At 44.2% G+C, this 19573-nt stretch overlaps 1 protein-coding gene across 9 annotated transcripts in view; it reads left to right on the top strand.

Annotated features, from left to right (window-relative positions):
* The window catches only part of IQSEC3 (IQ motif and Sec7 domain ArfGEF 3), a 219305-nt gene extending 200413 nt beyond the window's left edge, over positions 1-18892 (top strand). For 3 of the 9 annotated variants that reach the window (XM_048499194.1, XM_048499202.1, XM_048499203.1), the window contains 8 exons: positions 1477-1643; positions 2094-2233; positions 2707-2832; positions 7025-7124; positions 8002-8208; positions 11144-11236; positions 14119-14162; positions 16512-18892. In XM_048499194.1, coding sequence (XP_048355151.1) covers positions 1477-1643; positions 2094-2233; positions 2707-2832; positions 7025-7124; positions 8002-8208; positions 11144-11236; positions 14119-14162; positions 16512-16949 — 1315 coding nt within the window. In that variant the 3' untranslated portion in view covers positions 16950-18892. Of the gene's footprint in view, positions 1-1476; positions 1644-2093; positions 2234-2706; positions 2833-7024; positions 7125-8001; positions 8209-11143; positions 11237-14118; positions 14163-14245 lie in introns of all 9 variants that reach the window. The other 6 variants (XM_048499198.1, XM_048499199.1, XM_048499195.1 and 3 more) reach the window with 6 other exon arrangements.
* Positions 18893-19573: the final 681 nt, after the last annotated feature.

The raw sequence follows: 19573 nt of genomic DNA, 5'->3' as shown, positions 1-19573 counted from the left end.
TAAAACTGTGGTGTCCATTAGTGGATTCAGGGCTACACCTTGACTGGTTTAAGTGAAGACCCAAGCCCCTGTTGGTGCAAGGGCCAGAATCCAGACCGTAGGTAGGCTGATTGGACTCACCTATGAGAAAAAGGGTACCTGAATATTTATAAGATCCCCTAGGGAAGGTGTTAAGTCTTTGCTTCAAGGGTTATGATTCCCAGAAGATAGCAAATGGTCCTCCCTGGCAGATGACCTGCTCAGAATTGCATTTAGAAATGAAATACGAATTGCTTCCAAACCTAGGACATTGTATATGGGCCAAAAGGGTTCAATGGAAAGGGCTCAGGGAATTTTAAAAGGAGCCTGTGCTGATGGCATAGGATTTCACACAGCCTTTTCTCCCAGGGATCTTGTTTATCTCTCAGTAACGAACCTTGAGATGGCAACCGAAAGGATGTTTTCTGCCTCACCTCTGGCATCAAGTTAACCATAAGTTATGGGAGTCTCCATCCTGCCATCATGCATTTCTACCATCTCTATGTTATCAAAAGTTCCTGATCCAAGGCCCGTACCTTTGGTTTCTTTTGAAAGACAGAGATTTCTGGGATGCTTTCCCATCACTGTTCTTCGTGTCAAGAGGCAATCTTTAGTCATAGTAGGCAACTGACCAGTGTATTGTGTCCAGCATTGGTATTTTACATTTCTGCATCACCTTATCTGCATGAGGTTATTTGCATCATGCTGTCTGCACTGCTATCAATGCTGGATCTTCCTGAGTCACACCTGGGTCAAATTGGTAAGATATATCCTGTCAGCCTTCCTCCTTTCATCAGATATATAGGACGTGGCAGTGCAGTCAGTCCATTTACTCCTTACATGTTTGAATGAATTCAGACAACCGATTAAAAGATGAGCCCAGGGCAGGCACATCCATCCTTCCATTGAAGGGAGCTGCTCCCATGTGCTCAAACGCACAGCAAAAGAGAAACAACGTGTGACGGAAAACCGTGTTTTTGTAATGGCACAAACAGCAAGATCACAATCAAACTCTCAATGAGGTCATGCCAAAATATGATGGAAGCATCCTAAGAAAAATATGGCTGTGTATTCTGGGGGCAAATGCAGATGGCATGTTGTTCTTGCATTGACTCTAGCATATTTGAAATTTCTGTCCTCGATCAGTTTTGGTGGATAAGACAGAGTCATATGAACAGACTGGGGCAATTTTTTTTTCTCAGCTTAGCGTTTTTTTGAATCAACCCCAAGTGCACTGTTTATTTGGAGACATAGATTAGGGATTGTAGGTGCAACTTCTTTTTTTCATCATTTGCCAAGACGCAAAGAGCCTCAGCATCTCCAGAGAGAGAGAGAGAGAGAGAGAGAGAGAGAGAGAGAGAGAGAGAGAGAGAGAGAGAGAGAGTTGCGTAGTAGTAGCAAATAGGCTTTAATTTACATGTGTGTTAATACTCGACTTTTGTCTTTTTCTACCTGCAGTCAACGGTACTGTATGTGTAACCCGGATGTGGTCCAACAGTTCCATAACCCAGACACCATTTTCATCCTGGCCTTTGCCATCATCCTTCTCAACACAGATATGTACAGCCCTAACATCAAACCTGACAGGAAGATGATGCTGGAGGATTTTATTCGAAACTTGAGAGGTGAGGGTGAGATTTCCACTCATACAGTTTAAAAAAAAAAAAAAAAACTCCTGCATGAACTATACTTCAAGGTTCTGGTGAAACTGGGAAAACTAACTATGAGTCTGACCCAGAGAAAGCAGAGGTTCCACCTCTCATTCCCATTGTATTGTTAATGATGCCAATAAATCTGCATTTGAAATTCCCTGGTGGCAACAATGAAATGGAAAAGAGACCTATGGCCTCTGGTCAAAGAGGCTCATACATTTTTAATAGTGCTTAGAGATCACAGAATCCCTCTTTAAACAGAGATCTTCATCTTATTTATTTACTGATTTTATTTTATGCAGAAGATGTTTTGGCTGTCTCTCCAGAAACCTGCTCCAGGAGGCTAACAAAATAAAAACAGTTTAACAGTGAAATCATTGTAAAAGCCACTGAGCCTAACTTGCGCTCCTTTATGCTTTTCAGGAGTGGATGATGGAGCTGATATCCCCCGGGACCTGGTGGTTGGTATTTATGAAAGGATCCAGCAGAGAGAACTCAAATCCAATGAGGATCATGTGACCTATGTTACCAAAGTGGAAAAATCAATTGTTGGAATGAAAACGGTGAGTCCTGACATATTGCGGATATCTGCCCTATTTGTTCCCTGCCAGATTTTAACATAAGAGGGGTTTGACTGAGTCAGACCAAAGCTAGTCCAACATCCTGTATCCCCATGGGGGCCCACAGCAGAGTCAGAAAAGCCAGAGCTTTCCCCCAGTGCAAACTTGTCACAGCTGATATCCAGATCATGAGGCAGGACTTGGTGGATGCCAGGTCTGATTGAAAGGGTTAGGATGGGTGGCTGAGGAGGAGCAACTCTGCTACTAGGCAGTCTCAGACTCGTCCCCCCACCACAGGAGGAGACGTTTGCACAGGGGTAATGCTCAACCTCCTTCCTGCCATGTTTGTCCAAGAGCTATGCAGAGAGGTGATCTTGTGTGAGCCAGCTCCACGTTCCTACAGGCAATAAGTATGCAATGTCTTGGGCACAGTGGATAAGGATGGGGACCTTTCCCACTCAGTCTCTGCCTTCTAGGTCCTGTCAGTGCCACACCGCCGATTGGTTTGTTGCAGCCGCCTTTATGAAGTGACAGACGTGAACAAAGTGCAGAAGCAAGCGGCCCACCAGAGGGAGGTCTTCCTCTTTAATGATTTGCTGGTGGTGAGTGGTTTTTTGGCTTTCAGAATTACAGTGCATGGAGGCCATTCATAAAAGCCAGAAGGTATCGCTTCCCTAGGATTTTGCCATATCACATATTTGTTGTTTCCTTTTAAGAAAATAGCTTCCATATTGATAGCTAGCACTTTCAATTAGTTCAAACCACATCCCCCCAACATGAGGGCATTTTCACAAGCATGGTATTTTTGGATCAGGGGAATATTCAAGTATGAAATCTTCCCTCCCATAGTCTGGGCTGCCTAGAAGGTCTGGTCTAGTGCAATGTTAGAGTCATGACTCAAAGATAGAGGAATAGCTACAGATAATGTCACCCAGGGGAAGCACTGCAATTGTGCCCCCCCCCAGCCCAGATTATGGGGGGGGACAGCTACCAACAATCCTAGTTGTGTTAACAGGAAGGAAGGAAGGAAGGAAGGAAGGAAGGAAGGAAGGAAGGAAGGAAGGAAGGAAGGAAGGAAGGAAGGAAGGAAGGAAGGAAGGAAGGAAGGAAGGAAGGAAGGAAGGAAGGAAGGAAGGAAGGAAGGACACACTGTGGGAGGAATGGTAAGAAGGTAGACAGAGAGAAAAGGGGAGGCAAGAGAGAGAAAGAGGGAACAAAAGGGGGAAGAGAGAGTTTTGGCAGCAGGGATGGTGTGGAAAAAGTCACCCATGTTCCTCCCCACCATTGCAACCGCTGCAAAAGTCAGCGGGGTTGCTGGGGCAGTGATTTTGGGTGGTGGGTTTTGGGCAGGTGAATCTACAGGAGTCTGAAGATTCCCCTGTCCTGAAGTTGGCATGCTAGTATGGCATTGTTGACAAGTGCCTACCCTGTCAGTGTGCCTCAGTTTCAAGAGGAACTGATAGAGCTGAAAGTGAACTAGGTCTACTAAGAAGGCAAGAAACCTCTGGAAATCTGGTCACGAGTATATGAATCTGGCCCTGATTTTGAGTGCCCAGGCTAGCCTGATCTCATCAGATCTCAGAAGCTAAAGCCTTGGTTAGTGCTTGGATGGGAGACCATCAAGGGAGTCTAGTATTGTCGAAGGCTTTCATGGCTGGATTCAACTGGTTCTGGTGGATTTTCCGGGCTGTGTGTCTGTGGTCTGGTGGATCTTGTTCCTAACATTTTGCCTGCATCTGTGGCTGGCATCTTCAGAGCTGTATCACAGAGAGGAGTCAGGGGGAGGGCGGTATAAAAATCCAATAATAAACAAATAAACAAACAAACAAATAAATAAATAAATAAATAAAATGATTGGCATGCATATGGATTTCTGATCACATGAACCACTGTTGAAAAAACATGGACACCCCAAGTTAGAGAACAGAAGAGCAAAATAATTTAGAACAGTGAGATATTTGTTTGTTTGACTGATTGATTGATTTGAAGTTTGCTGTGATGGACTACTGATTAAGCATTAATTTTAAAGTGCAGTTCTGTCAGAGCAAAAGGAATTTAAGGAGTTAACTCAGAGTTCCTCCTGATTGACTGGTTGATACTGCAGCTGTTTAAGAGGCCAGAAGGTGGGCATTCGTAAGAGGGAAGAAAATAAGAGCAGGGAAAGGGAGAGAACTTTGGTTCTCAAGAGGCTGGATAGCCGGGTTTTGGTGAAGGACCAGGAAGGCCAGGCTGAATGTGAAACCTGTGCCAAGGTTCTAAGGAAACATCATCACAAGGGCAATACTTAAATCACACAGTTTATAGGTCTCTGAGGAGAAAGCACCTAGATATGGGACAGTGAAGTCTCTGAGGGTGTGGATTATATAGGTAACAGAGTCAGGAGAGGGTTTCCAGGTGGAATATCTCCGAGCCTGCTCTGGGAAGCCCAGTGTGCCTCTCTTTTGGTGGAAGGAGTTGGATATTTAAGTATCTGTCAAGTTCTGTGAAGGAAAGATTTTCCCTGTGTAGGAAGTTTAGTAGGATTGTTCAAACTGAGCCAGAGGACTGTTTGGAAACTAAAGTGTTAGTAGAATATTCCTGCCACAGAAAAAGAAAAGTTTAATTATTTCTGTAACTTATTTTCTTGTAATTCTATCAATAAACGTTTCATCGTTGTTTGCCTGTTAATAAGCCTCAAGAGTCATTTAAGAGGGAAACAGTTTTGGAGGGAAAAGTAAAGTCCCCTCACAGAGCTAGGAGTATACCCAACTAGTGGCAGTAAGAGTAAGGCTGACAGGAACTCCTGAGGAACCTTGGTCTCTGCTAGCTACTATTACTGTTGCCCTTTCCGTGTCAGGCTCAGGGTGGCTCATAGAGAAATTAAATTTAAAATCCTAATACAGTTTACCAAGTTCTCAATAGTGCTTTCTAAAACTACTTCTAACCAGGGAATAAAGGGAAATAGGAGAGGGACGGGAAAGGGAAAGCAAAGACTAAGGGTTGGGCAAGGAGGACAGTTTGATGGAATTTAACTCTCACTGTCCTCAACCATAAGCCTGGCAAAATAGCTCCATCTTACAGGCCCTATGGAACTGAGATAAGTCCTGCAGGGCCCGGTCTCATTCAACAAAGCATTCTACCAGGCCAGGGTCAGAGCTGAGCTTGCTCTGGCCCTGGTGGAGGACAACAAAATATCTTTTGGGCCAGGGATCTGCCACAAGTTGTTATCCATTGAGCAAAGCACTTTCCCGGGAGTGTATTTGGAGAGGTGGTCCCACAGATATGATGGTTCCAGACCACTCAAGCCTTCGAAGCTTAAAACCAACACCTTTAATCTGACTTGGTACTCCACTGGCAACCAATTCAGTTGGCAGAGCTCTGGATGGCTGTGCTCATGCCATGGGGGTCACATGCTACCTGAATCTTGTCAAATCTCAGAAGTTAAGCAGGGTCAGCCCCGGCTAGTACTTGGATAGAAGACCACCAAGGTAGACCAGGGTTGTTATGCAGAGGTAGACAATGGGAGACCACCTCTCTCTCTTCCCTTGAAAACCCTATAGGGCAGCAATGACTAACCTTTTCGAGACCAAGTGCCCAAATTGCAACCCAAAACCCACTTATTTATTGCAAAATTCCAACATGGTAATTTAACCTGAATACTGAGGTTTTCGTTTAGAAAAAACGGTTGGCTGCGAGGCATGCGTTACTCAGGAGTAAGCTTGGTGGTAGTCGATGGCTTTGCTTTGAAGCAACCGTGCAACTCTTCCAACTGGTGAGTCACAACCCTAGGAGGGTTTACTCAAAAGCAAGCCCCATTGCCAGCAACCAAGCTTTCTCCCAGGTAAAGGATCGTGCTTCAGTTCTTCGCATGAAAATCAGTGGGGTTTAACAGTGCTTAACAGGGTTACCTACACTGCTTCCCCAAAACTAGGTCTTAGGTTTGATGCTAATAATTGAGCCCAGCGGCCCAGGCCAGCCTAGATGTGTGTGTGTGGGGGGGCACTCTGTTTGTGTGTGCCCACAGAGAGGGCTCTGAGTGCCACCTCTGGCACCCGTGCCATAGGTTCACCATCACTGCTATAGGGTGATTTGGCTGCACTACCAATTCACAAAGCACAAGGAACTGCTGTGTGAATGCCACAGCATGGTGACTGCAAGAGTCACTATAAGTTAGAATAGACATGGGCTGCCTGAATCTATGGTGCCTTGTTTGGGAGCCGCTCAGTGAACTTTCTAAGAGCAAATGTCTATGAAATTGACAAGGCTGATTTGACAGGACTCCCTGCAGTATATATAAAAACTCTGCCTACAGCATAGTTCTGTTGAAACTGCCTGTGTTGTTTTCTAAATCGTTGCATTCATTGTTATCAGGAGAACCTTATATTCTCGTTTAGATGTGCCAACCCATTTGTAGTCAAATCTCAAAGATGGGGAACTGGGCCTCTTTGAGATATGCTCAGTATTGGAAGTATGTAGTTCTACAATCGTAGGACCCAACCCGGAAGAGCCAGGGAGGACTGAGATTTAGGGGGCTGAAACCTTAAATTATTCTACTAATAGCTGTGCTTTTTCCTGGTGACAGCAGAAGAGCATCAGAAAAAAGCACTGCTGTTTGTGGAATGGATCTGAGGATCCATCCCAAAATCTGCAGTAAAAGAAACACACTAATGAGTTACTCTAGTGCTGTATTATTGCCCCCCCGCCCGCCCCCCAAATATTTGTCTTCTAGGGGGTTGTATTCTGTTTGGCTTACTCCTTTGAATTCCTTCACCTATGCATCTGAAATTCTCTTCCTTCCACTCTGTCCCTTAACAGATTCTTAAGCTTTGCCCCAAGAAGAAAAGCTCTTCCACCTACACATTTTGCAAATCGGTTGGCTTGTTAGGAATGCAGTTCCACCTCTTTGAAAATGAATGTAAGTTTGCCACCATCTTGGAAAATTGGCACATGCGACTAGAGGATTTATGGCTTGGGTTTATAGTGAGAGGTTTTCCATAGATTTGAACGCTTGGGGACTATTGAGTCTGTTACATAATCAATGAATGGTTTGGAAATATAAGACATAGGGCCTTTCCCCACTTACCTTAAGCCCCGCGCTACTTGAGGAGAGTAGCACGGGGTCCCCCTGCACTCCCCACGAGAGGAGTGGCAACAGCACAGCCGCCCCGATGCTGCCGCTGTCACGCCCCCTCAGCGCACGGCATCCCTGGCGTCGTGGGGACGCCCGGGCGCGCGCCAGGGATGCCACGCGCTGAGAGCAGCGCGCGGCATAGGGGGGATAGGGGACAGTGGGGAAAGGCCCATAGGTCCCTTCTGCACATGGAGAATAACTCACTTTCAATCCATTTTCACAGTTGTTTGCAAGTGGCTTTTGCTATTCCGCACAACTACAAAGTACATTGAAAGTAGATTGAAAGTCCATTATTCTGCATGTGCGGAAGAGGCCATAGTTCTGTTGCCAAAACAAAGAACGTATGAACCTGGAAGATTCTTGAATGGGTGACTATGGGGAGCTGTTGTTAAGCCCCTTGGAATGTCTTGAAGGAAAAAAAATATAAATTGTATAAATAGACTTGATTGATTGCATCTCTGTGTCCCCGTTGCAATCTTTAAGACCAGCTCAGAAAACCCTCGTAACAATATTGACTATGCACTACAGTTTGAACTGGGAATATTTAGCATAAAGTTTAGCTGCAAAATTTACCACTTGTAAATCTATAATTAGTGGGACTGAATCAATCTCTCCTTAACTTGAAATGAATCTTTCATGTTCTTGCCCCTCTTTTTCTTAGATTACCCCCATGGCATCACTTTGGTGACTCCAGTTTCAGGCTCTGAGAAGAAGCAGGTACTCCATTTCTGTGCTCTGGGTGCAGAAGAAATGCAGAAATTTGTGGAAGACCTAAAAGAGTCAATAGCAGAGGTGATGGAGCTAGAACAGATTCGCATTGAATGTAAGGCTCCCGGCGTGGTCCAGACTCCTTGCATCCATTCTGTCTGTATGTACATATGTCTGTGTCTTGGATATTTTTTCTGTCTGTTGTGGGCAGGGGTGCCATTTGTGCTTTCAAAGAGGGGCGAAGAGGGGACAAGATTGTCAGTATGAATTAAAGGCTCCATTTAAAGATATATTCAGGATTAAATTGCAACTCTCCCCCAATCAGCAATTTAAGAGCTTTTCTTGTGGCTATTTAAAAATAATAATATAATAGTTTAATTACTGTATATTTTTGTAACTTTAGAACTGCTGTGACAGGATAACCTGGCACTGGTATTTTTTAAGTAAAGGCTTTTATCATTTAGCTTGCAAATAAACCCATTTTATTGGCTGTGATCGTGAACCCTCAATATTTAGAAGAAGAAAATACTCCTAAGGAATAGCCACTCATTATTTGAACTTCCGCACCAAAATGGCACCCTTGATAGTGAGGTGGGCAGTGGGTGGAGATGTTCTTAACTCGTTTGATTGGAAGTTATATTTTTTATAAAAAATATATAACCAACGTTATTCTGTGGGCGTATGATGTAGGTATATGTGCAGTGTGATTCAGGGCTGGAGGTATCTTAGAAAAAGCTTTATCTCTGAAATGTGTTCTCCCAAATGGCTAATTGACCTGTTGCTCAACTGTTTATGTTTGGGTGCACAAAATCCTTTGGGAATCATCCATTACTAGATCTGACACCTATTTCCCATGAGTTCTTCCAAAGGACTTCCCCCTAGCTCAGGGGTAGGGAACCTTTAACACTCAAAGAGCCATTTGGACCCATTTTCCACGGGAAAAGAAAACACTTGGAGCTGCAAATAATTTTTGACATTTAAAATAAAGATAACACTATACATATTGGGGTTTTTTTTACCTTTTACTCCGCTCATTCTGAGACGCGCATGGAGCGCCCGCCCTGCTGCCTGCAGAGCGGGCAAGGATGAAGCCGGCGGCTCGGCCTCACCGGCCACCGGGAAAGCGCCCGCCCCGCTCCAACAGGGCAGGCGAGAGGGGAAGCCCGCGACGCGGCCCAGCCGACCGTGGGCAGTTGGTGCGTCTGCCCTGCTGCCTGCAGGGCAGGCAAGGATGGGGCCGGCGGCTCGGCTCGTGGAGCCACAGTACAAGGGCAGAAGAGCCTCATGCGGCTCTCGAACCGCAGGTTCCCTACCTCTGCCCTAGCTGCAGTCACCTCCTTTCCAAGATTTTAGACAGCTAGCTGAACCACACCACACATAAAATTAATCACAAGAAGGAATAGTCAGCAGCCACAAGAACTGAATATGTTGGAGGGAAGCTGGTTAGCCATTCCATTCACATCCCTGGAGTTCATGTAACTGACAATCCACTACAGAGTTCTAGAAATGTTGGTCTGGACTTGACCAGTGTGTCACAACCATATTCTGAAGTATGCATCAGGCTGCCTAGAAGTATCTCCCTTTAAAGACCACTTTCTAGTACCTTTGAATGGTCCCTTTTATTTGTTTGTTTGTTTGTTTAATTGAATTTGTATACAGCCCTCCCCTGGAGGGCTCAGGGCGGTGTCCAACAATCATATACAACCAGTTAAAACAATCATATACAACATTTAAATTAAAACAGTCAATCCCCACTAAAAAGGAACCATAAATATATAATTTCCATACTTTCAGATGGCATTAAAAGTACTCCTCAACCCCTCCCTTGCGCCCATGGGAGGTCAGATGTTTATTATAGCAGATTTTCGATGTTATCCCGGCTGGCCAAATGATTTTGATGGTATAGTGGGGGCAACCCCGTTCACACACATGCATGAGCAAACATTAAGCTGTCTTATACAGATGGACCTTGGGCAGTGGTAGTGGCTTTCCAGGGTCTCAGGCCCACGTCTTTCACATCACCCACTGCCTGGTTTTTCTAACTGAAGATGCCAAGGATTGAACCTGGGACTTTCTGCACTCCAAGCAGATGCTCTGCCACTGAGCCGTGGCCCGTTCCCTTTGCTTCTTCAGAAGGCACACTAATGAGTGGATGGCTGAGTGCATCCTGTTTTCTCTTCTCTACTGTAACGGCCCCAAAGGTTTAGGAGGGTGAGATGCATGAGTTTCAGATACACAATTTGCCTAACTTGAAGAGGAAATATTTATGTATTTATGTATTTTATGATATTCATACCCTGCATCACACTTATAACTCTAAGTGGCCTACAGAAGTTTTTTTAAAAAAATTAAAAATAGTTGTTAAAAACACTTGATTGACCCAGCCCAAATTGAACACTAGTTTAAAAAAAAATGTAGAGAAACTCAACTTTAATTTGAAAGAAGATGCTTCTAGTTTTTGCGATTTCACAGAGTCTCCCAGCGATCTTGTTCGTCTGCTTTGTTCAGCAGATGCAGAATAATTTATTCCAATCAAGCAAATGTGTGTAAATGTTCTTGTGCATAATATATACAAGTTGCAGGGTTTGTATTTCCTGAGCACAGAATGTAGATACCAGGCATAAATGTTTGATATTTCCCAAATCGTAAACATATCCCTGGTTGCAGTAGATCCAAGTAATGCTGGAAATTATGTTTTGCAAGCTGGATCCTGTGAAGAGTTGCAGGGGAGGGAGCAATCTGGAACCCATTCATTCCCCTCCTCCTGCATGGTTCACAAATCCGCTCAATATGTAGAAACCCTTGCCTTGTCTGGTGGTGGCCTGGTTCTGCAGCTTTTGCCATCCATACAGAGGGCAGTCAGTTACTACTGGATATTGCACTATGTAGTAATGTGTATACATTTGTGTTTTCTTTCATGTGCGTTGCATGCGTGTGCACAGATTGTGCATTCTCTAGCCCGTTTCCCTGTCTGTATTTTGTTGCTCCTTTCCCTTTTGCTTTACTTTTCATATCTGACTTCCTTTCTCTCCTGTTGTTGTATTTTGCTTGATTTTCTCTCTCCATTCATTCAGTGTTTTCACCCTTTCTTCCAGGGGAGTTGGAAAAACAGCATGGGGCAAAGCATCTTTCCTTAAGGAGCAATGGAGCCCAGATGGAAACACAATCCAAGCAAGGATCTCCAACAGGTTAGAGGCTTCTCTGCAGGGATGCCCCTCCCTGGGTGGGATCTGGGGATCCCCCAGAATTACAGTTCATCTCCAGGCTGCAGAGATCAGTTACTCTGGAGAAAATGGAAACTTTGGAGGGTGAACTGTATGGCATAGTGTCCCATTGTTGTGCCTGCCCTCCTAAGAATCCATCCTCAGATCTCCAGGAGTTGCCCAATCTGGATCAGGTAGCCCTTCTTCTCTGGATCTTCACTTCCCACCCAGAAGATTGATTGATTGATTGATTGATTCATTCATTCATTCATTCATTGATTCATTCATTCATTCATTCATTCATTCATTCATTCATTCATTCATTCATTCATTCATTCATTCATTCATTCATCTCCAGTGGAAACCCAAAGCAGTTTACATTATTTTCCTCTCTTCAGTGTATCCTCACACTAAATAATCTTGTGAAGGTGTGAGCATGTACCTTGTCCAAGGCCACCAGCAGTCTCCCATAGCAGTGGGGATCCAAATCTTCACATCCTAGTCTGATATTCTAACCACTGCATCATACTGGATTAATTGACCTCGATTTGAAGTGAAGGAGAAATGGGTGGAAACAGGAAACAGGAATGGCTAGGCGTGTTCAGTCTCTTTTAATAGATTTAATTGTTTATTTGTGCTAAAGTGGGTTTTCATAAAAAGAAAAACACTTTTATTTTTCAAGAATGGTTATGCATGCGAAGAACTCTTGTTATACCCTTTCTCAAGGTCAGCACTTTTTCCTGGTCAGAAATTTGACCTGGAAGGCCACTGGCTCATCCTTTGGCTGCCTTGTAGTTTGGAATCCAAAAGTTGAAAATGTCACTCTCATTTACTGACAGAGCTGCTGAAAGGGGTGCACTTGGGGTACAGAATTTGGGGCGCCCAAGTCATCTGGAGGGCCCCTGAAGCCAGGTCATTCTGCATTCCCAGAATTCATTATGAAATCTAGTGTTGTTCTGACCGTAGCCACTAGGGGCGCAATGAAGGCAGAGCACAATAAAAAGTATTCCAGGTATGTGACTGGGTTGTTGAGCCAAGTTTACTAGGAGGCTGAGGGTAATCATTTGCTGCTCAGATCCTGCTAAACTCACTAGCTAAACCAGCACTGGAGCAAACCAAGACCAGCCAGGACTGCAATCTTTGCCAGGACAAGGTCTCCCAATAAGGTCATTATCTTCTGCAGGCTATGGGTTACTTTTACCTTTAGTTCCCCCCCCCCCCCCCGCTCCTGCACAGCTAGATCATGGAAATGGGCAGCCTTGGTAGTGTGTAGTAGTAATGTGTTTAAAAAGGTCTTTTGTTGTGTTTTCTTACATTTCTCTAATTTTTCCCCACACTTTTCGCCTCCTCTGTTTTTGTGATCTATCCCCACTTCTAATTTTTCTCCTCTCCTCCACTCAAAGCTGCTTACATGGTGTTCCTCTTTTCTATTTTATCCTCTCACTAGCCCTGTGAGGTATGTTAGGCTGAAAGTGTATTATGGGCCCAAAGTCATCCAGCAAGCTTCCATGGCAGAGTGGGGATTCGAAGCTGTGCTTCCCAGATCCTACACTTAAGTTTGGCTTCCATTGCAAGTAGCATGGGGCGAGGGTCTGGAGATAATCTGGGCCAAGATATGCCAATTCCTTTCAGTTTTGGCCTGGAACTCCTAGGATCGTCTTGAATCCAGTGGCAAATTTTGAGATTCCTAGTTTTATTTTCTGATGGGTTGCAGGTGCCACAAATGGACAGACAGATGTACATGTGGATCCTTTTGTTATTATATAGGTGTGTGGTAACAGCTAGCCAAGGGATTTGCTTTGTTATAATATTTGGTTTGGATCAGGGTCATATGGGGGGCTCCCCGGTAGAATATTGGTTCAGGCTTGCCACTGTACTGTTGTGGAGAAATGAGTAAGGACTTTTGTTTGGCCAAACCTTCCAAAACTGCCTTACAATACTATAATGAATAAACCCTAGGCAACTCTACAGTCCTGTCTTGTATAATCACAGCAGGCAAGCAAAAGAGAGGAGGGTATGTTTAGGAAAAAACAACATCTATGTTAAGTGTAAATTGCTTTAATAGTCATTGCCTTTATGTAGGAAACTCTGCAAACTAATACGTTCGTGAGGGCAGACCAAGAGCCCTACTAGACAAAACACAGCATCCTTACCAACTACAGTTTTCAGTATTCTTTGATCAGAGTCATGAGACTCAAGAACTGTAGTTTGTGTAACACCAATAGAAACCGTGAGCATAGATTTGCCTTAAACCCCAATCAGAAAACAACCTCTTAATCTAATTGCCATAAACCAGCCCTTAATAGGATTGTAAAATGTAGTCAATTAAATATTCAGTTAAAAATGCTCCATTATGTAACAGGGGTGGGGCCACGGGGGTATGATAATCTGTGTGCTGCATAGTGTAGCTCTAGGAATTGCTAGAAACTCTATGGTAAAACCAGAGAGTTCCTGGCTTGGAGCATCAGTGATTACATAGGGCTGCCAGTAAGAGGCCTGGCAGCTACATGCTCCACTAAACAAATGTATGTGATTGATAGGGGAGTAGATATTATAAAATCTTTTAAATTATTTTAATACAAAAACTGTTTGTGGTAGGCACCATTTTAGAAGAAGGGTTCACACATGAGGACAGTCGCTTCTAAGACAGTGCTGGATCATATGAGTATCATCTAAAAGCAAGAAAAGTGTGTTTTTTATTTTCAGTGGAATTATTTATATGCATATTTCATCAATTAACTATTGTTACTCATACAGATGTTTGTCTTGTTTTTTTGTTGGGCAAAGGCCCTATTTTGTAGAAACGCCTGTCATGAAGTTTTGTTGTTTTTTACCTACTGAAGCAGGGATCTGTTTTATTTTCACAGCCAAAAAAGATTTGGGGGAGAAGGTCCCAGACAGCACAGTGGAGGTAAGTAGAATGCGGAGCAGCTGAGGTAAGTAATTCTCCCTCACTTCAGCTCTTCTTACATTCTTTGTTGTTTCTTTTCTCAGGTTTTAATCAATGCCTCCCCAGCCAGACTGACAATTTTACCAATTTCCAGAGATACAATAAAAAGTTACTGCTAGGACGGGTAATACAACTTTCAAATCCAGATTAAACGTCAACGCATTTTTTTCAAGCCGTTTCTATAACTGTTAACACATCCTTCATGGAGCGAGCGCCCAAACGCTGGAGACTAACCTGCTCCGTCCTCATCCCTCACCCAACACACTTTCAGGAGAAATCAGAGACGCAGCTGAGATGACCTCCCTTGAGAGACCTCCACCCCTTGCTATGATCTTTCCCTCACAGGGTCTTCTGCCTCAGACACTGTCAAGTCAGTTGGGGCCTAGAATATATTCATTATTATTCTTCGTGGAAATGTAGGCCAAACATTTTCCAGCTGAGGGAGTGGGGTTGAGGGACCTTTATTCCTTCAGAGTAAGGACTCTGTTCTAGGAGTCCTTCTACACATTCCACCTCCGCAGGTAAACTCATCTGTGAGAAATCTCCAGACTATTTCATTTGCCTGGACTTTGTCCCCAAGGCTCTCTCACCTGGCCAATAACTGCTATCCATCTCTGCCTCTCTCTCCCTGCAGGTGTTATTTCCCAAGGAAGCAGGTGCTGCAGCTTTCCACTAATATCCATTTCCTCAAAGAACCTCCATTTCTAGGCCGGCACCAGGCTCCATAACCTTTCAGATGCTTTTCTCAGTTATTGCTGTTTGGGCCTCAGTTCTGTGAGGCCATTTTCCCTATAGCTTTTTATCCCGTAGCCTGTCGAGCAAATCCATAGCTGAAGGTGTGCTCATGAAAATGTGCTTCACAGGAGCTACTCCTGCTAATGGGGAAGAGGAATAGATGTTTCCATGGCCTCATACACACCTTTTGACTCACAGGCATTTCTTTTCTATGAAGGAATTCTCACTTCAAGGATGTAGAATTCTTAGGACACAAATAAGGACCCTTCACAATTCTCTGTTCACGGGGGTGGAGGGGGGGTATTCCCAAACCAAACTGACATCCCTCATATCTGTCATTTGAAATACATGGAAGAGGTCTTTTTCTTCCCATTCCTAGTGCCTCACCCTCACTTCCCCAATGTGCACCTCAGCACATTTTCCTGTCTAGGACATTTCTAAGGCTGTGTCTATTGCCCTGAAGGGTCCTCCGTTCCATCTTAGTTACTGTTTTGAGACAGAGAGTGGGAAACCCCAAACAATTTATCTGTGGAGAGACATCATCTTCCTCTCCTCTCCCTCCTCTTACTCCTCAGCAGAAGCGAGCATCTCCATTTTCTCTGAGATTACCTGATCTGCTGCCATTTCATCCAATTTCTTTTCCCCCATCATTGTACAAGCTGGATGGATACTTTTTCTTCCTCTTTTCGGCGTGTGTTAAACCATCTCCTTTCACTTGCAAATCATCAAGTGGATCAGAACAAGTTGCAAGTTGGCTGAATTATGTCAGATTTCTGCTTTTTGGTTTCTTTTCTTCTTTTGTAAACAGATTGGTGAATCATGTGTGCACCTTCCTGCTCAAAAAGACAGGAGCTGGGAAGAGCTCGAGTCTTTTTTTGAGCGTTAGCAAATTTCATCTTTATTTTTTCTTTGCAAATATGTGCAACCTCAATTATCCTTCCCTCTTTCTGCCCCGTTGGTCTGCAAAGGATGCAGGATCTCCTTGGAGCTCCAGTCATGGAACAGAACTCCATTGGAAAGGGAAATGACAGAGCATATAGAGAGTCCTTTTCTCCAGTTGTTTTCAGTCACAAAGACTCCTGGGAGAGGGGGGCAAGGATATAATAAAAGGAAGAAAAATGAGCAGCCCAAATTATAAGACCATTCGTATTGACTTGAGAGGTAGTATCTCAAGCTATCAACTGCCTACATCTCCTTAAGTTGAAATCTCTCTCTCACACACCTGCTCTGAGTTCCACTATCAGATTGTATCTGCTCAGTCTGGATAGTTGAGGTTGTGCTGTATGTGGAAACAGCATCACCGCCTTTGCTATAATGGAGATCTTTATTTCTAGAAGGACGTTTCCGGTTAACAATTGTGGGGTAGGGAAAAGACAGATTGTGGGAAGAGAGAGGTGGGTTGGCGGGGTTGTGAGTCAAGAATGTTTAGAAGAAGGAACACCGATATTTAAGGGTGGGTTGTGGCTTACTGGGGACAAGTGATGGATGGAGGAGGTGGGTTGAAGGGCGGCCAGCAGCAGTAGATGGGAAGAAGTCTTGTAACATTTAATGCTTCTTTGGCTGTTTCTAAACTAGGTGTCAATTCACAACAGGCTTCAAACGTACCAGCACAACTCCGTCCCGGGGCTCGAGAGTGGAATGCAGCCCAGCACGCATCCTAACATGCCACGGGAGAGGCTGGAGACAGCATTGGTGCCCTCTTACCCTGCCTCAGCGGGGACGCTTGTACAGTGCCAGCAGATTGTCAAAGTCATAGTCTTGGACAAGCCGTGCCTCGCTCGTATGGAGCCGGCCCTCAACCAGACTCTGACACGCTACGTCTCCTCCGATTCCTGCAGCTCCACCCCCTTGCGTGGTCTAGGCAGCGGGCTCCAAGGGACCCCAGTGAAAATCATCCATCAGCCCCCACTTCCGCCGCCGCCGCCGCCCTACAACCACCCGCACCAAACCTGCCCCCCAAGCTCCTTGCTTGAGAGGCGCAGGTACTCCAGCGGCTCACGCAGTCTAGTGTAGCAGCGCCACCAGCACTAGCCAAAAACAGCACAGACTTACCCTGGGACCCTTTTCTGTCTTCAAAGAAAATCTAGTTTGTGATTTATTTTTTAGTAAAAAAAAAAAAGTAAGAGAAGCAAAAACAAAGCAAAAAAAATTATTACAGTACATACTTTGAATATACCTAAATCCTCCTTATTTCTCTTGAAATGGTTTGGTGAGGAGCCCATCTGTAGAAACTGCCTGAGAGCTCAAGAGGATGTTTCCTGCCCAGCCATCCAGCCGCACGCTTGCACCCAAACAACATGGCGGGTGTTTTGCTGCCCTGCCTTTGTTGAGCTTTTCCGTTCTTTGCTTTGTGTCTTTGATTTGGTCCATTTCCGCCTCTCTCTCTCTCCCCCTCTCCCTCTCTCCCACTTTCCACTTTCAGCTCCCCTGTGTTTCTCACTTGTTGCCACAGGTTTCTGACCAAAATAGACTTTACTTACCTTTCTGGGGGTATGGATGTCCACCTTGTTGGGGCCAAGGAGCTGCCGCCGCCTTTGCTGCCGTCACCGCTGTCGCCACCACAGCTTGCTAAGTTGGAGCTGAAATCTTGTGCCACTCGCCACGCTTCCTCCTCATTGCCTTTTGGGGAGGGTGCCCCTCGTTCTCGTACAGCTGTTGGAAGAGGAAGTTGGAGAGAGAAGGCTAAAGGAAGAGAGAGAGAGTGCTCCTCTCTATCTCGTGCTGTGGCTGAACACAAAGATGGCCTCACCTTGGACGTTACAACCTGCTCTGCAGTTACATTAATGTGTCATACTGAGAAAGGTCTGCTGGACATCAGCAGATTACATCACTTGTAAATACACACCTTTCTGGTTGATTGTGAATGGACTATGCCTGCTAAAGGAAGGACCCAGACAGTTCTGGTAAAGTCTGGGGGAGCAGAGCGATTGGATCTAGAAATCTTCCTGGCATGGCCGATCCCCTTCATTAATAACTTCAAAATGCTATCCCTTTTATTTTTATTGATTTATATCCCACCATTCACCCTTTGTCAGGTCTACTGTTGGCTCACAAAACAGAGTGAAACAGCAACTTTGCTCAGGATTAATTGGGTAGGAGGACCCTGACCCTGGCAGGCTCTTGCTGTTTTGTTTTTCATCCCCTCACCGAATTTTTGTACTTCTTGTCACCGGATTCTGTATCTTTGGTGCACAAATTGTGTTCGAATTACAGCCTCAAAACACTTTGACTGGGCTTTTATGTCCTAGGGAAGAGACGCTGGGGTGATAATTCCTATCGTCATGGCACAAATGGTCATCATGACGCAAGTGAACATATTTACAGAGAAACTCTAGTAGGGGTGGCCAACCTATGGTGCTCCAGATGTTCACGGACTACAATTCCCATCAGCCCCTGCCAGCATGGCCAATTGGCTGATGGGAATTGTAGTCTGTAAACATCTGGAACACCATAGGTTGGCCACTCCTGCACTCAAGGTTCCCACATTTCTTCCTTTTAATATTTTGCTCTGGTTCCTAACTAGTTTTTGTGACTGATTTATCTATCAAATGTTTATGTTGCCTTTTCTAAAAGGCACACAGGTTGGCTTAGATCATTCTCCTTTCCCCATTTTATTATGAGGTTGGTTAGGTCAAGAAAGAGTGACTGTTCCTAGGTTATCATGGCAATGTGAATCCAAATAGTCAAAGATGTAGGCCAACTCTCTTGCCACTGGCTTGTCTATTTAGAGAGCTGTCATCCTGCATCAGTCATATGTTTACAGGGGCAGATAAATGTGCCATCTTTATTTATTTAATTTATTTAATTTATTTAATTTATTTATTTATTAAACCATTACAAGCCAAACTTTCCTCATCGTTCAAGGTGGCTTACAATAATAGTTAAAACATTTCCCCTTTAAAATGTTTTTAAAAATCAGTTTAAAGCCAAAAATAAAATCTCAAACCCAACAGTCAGGACAGTTCTGGTTTTGCTTCACCTATCTTAGCATTTCTAAGATGAAAAAAATGAAATATTGTGTGAGATAAACAGAAGAGAAACAAAGTGCCCCAACCCTTTGCTTTTGTGAACATGTGACTTGCCTAAAACTGAGGTAAATTAAAGGTTTTATGTCTTAGAATAACCAATCATGGACACACAAGCGTACAACATTAGGTCAATTCCCCTTCGTTTCAGGGTTGCTTCTCTTCACAAACAAACCCCCTCCACCCCTCCACAAAAAAAGAAATCCAGTAAGGTGAGTAGGGAATTCTGATGATAGAAGATAAAAGCAGAGCTCTGCTTCTTGCTGTATCAGAGATGCTGACAGGCAAAACCATGGTATTAAAGTGGGCTACAGTTGTATTTTTAGAAAAAAAAATATTTCCCCAAGCGTAATGGAGGAGCAGTATTAATTAGCTTAAGGGCTTTGCTCTTGCTCATTCTATCTCCCTACGAAGCTTAAGAAGATCAACTTTAGGATTTGGAAATAGGGCAGAACAAGTTTTATCTCATTTATTTGTTTAGAAGGAAGAAAATGTGTTGGTTCTTTGCTTGATGGGGGAAAAAAAGCTCAGGAGGCAGCTGGTGTTGAAACGGCATCTGTGATGCCAAAATGTGATTTTTCCTCAAGTGGTTGCTAGCAGCAAATTTGCGCT

The sequence above is a fragment of the Sphaerodactylus townsendi genome, linkage group LG06, assembly GCF_021028975.2.
Source record: "Sphaerodactylus townsendi isolate TG3544 linkage group LG06, MPM_Stown_v2.3, whole genome shotgun sequence".
In the NCBI taxonomy this organism is placed as follows: Eukaryota; Metazoa; Chordata; class Lepidosauria; order Squamata; family Sphaerodactylidae; genus Sphaerodactylus; species Sphaerodactylus townsendi.
Note: the sequence above shows the minus strand (reverse complement) of the source record. Positions and strands in the feature narration are given on the sequence as shown.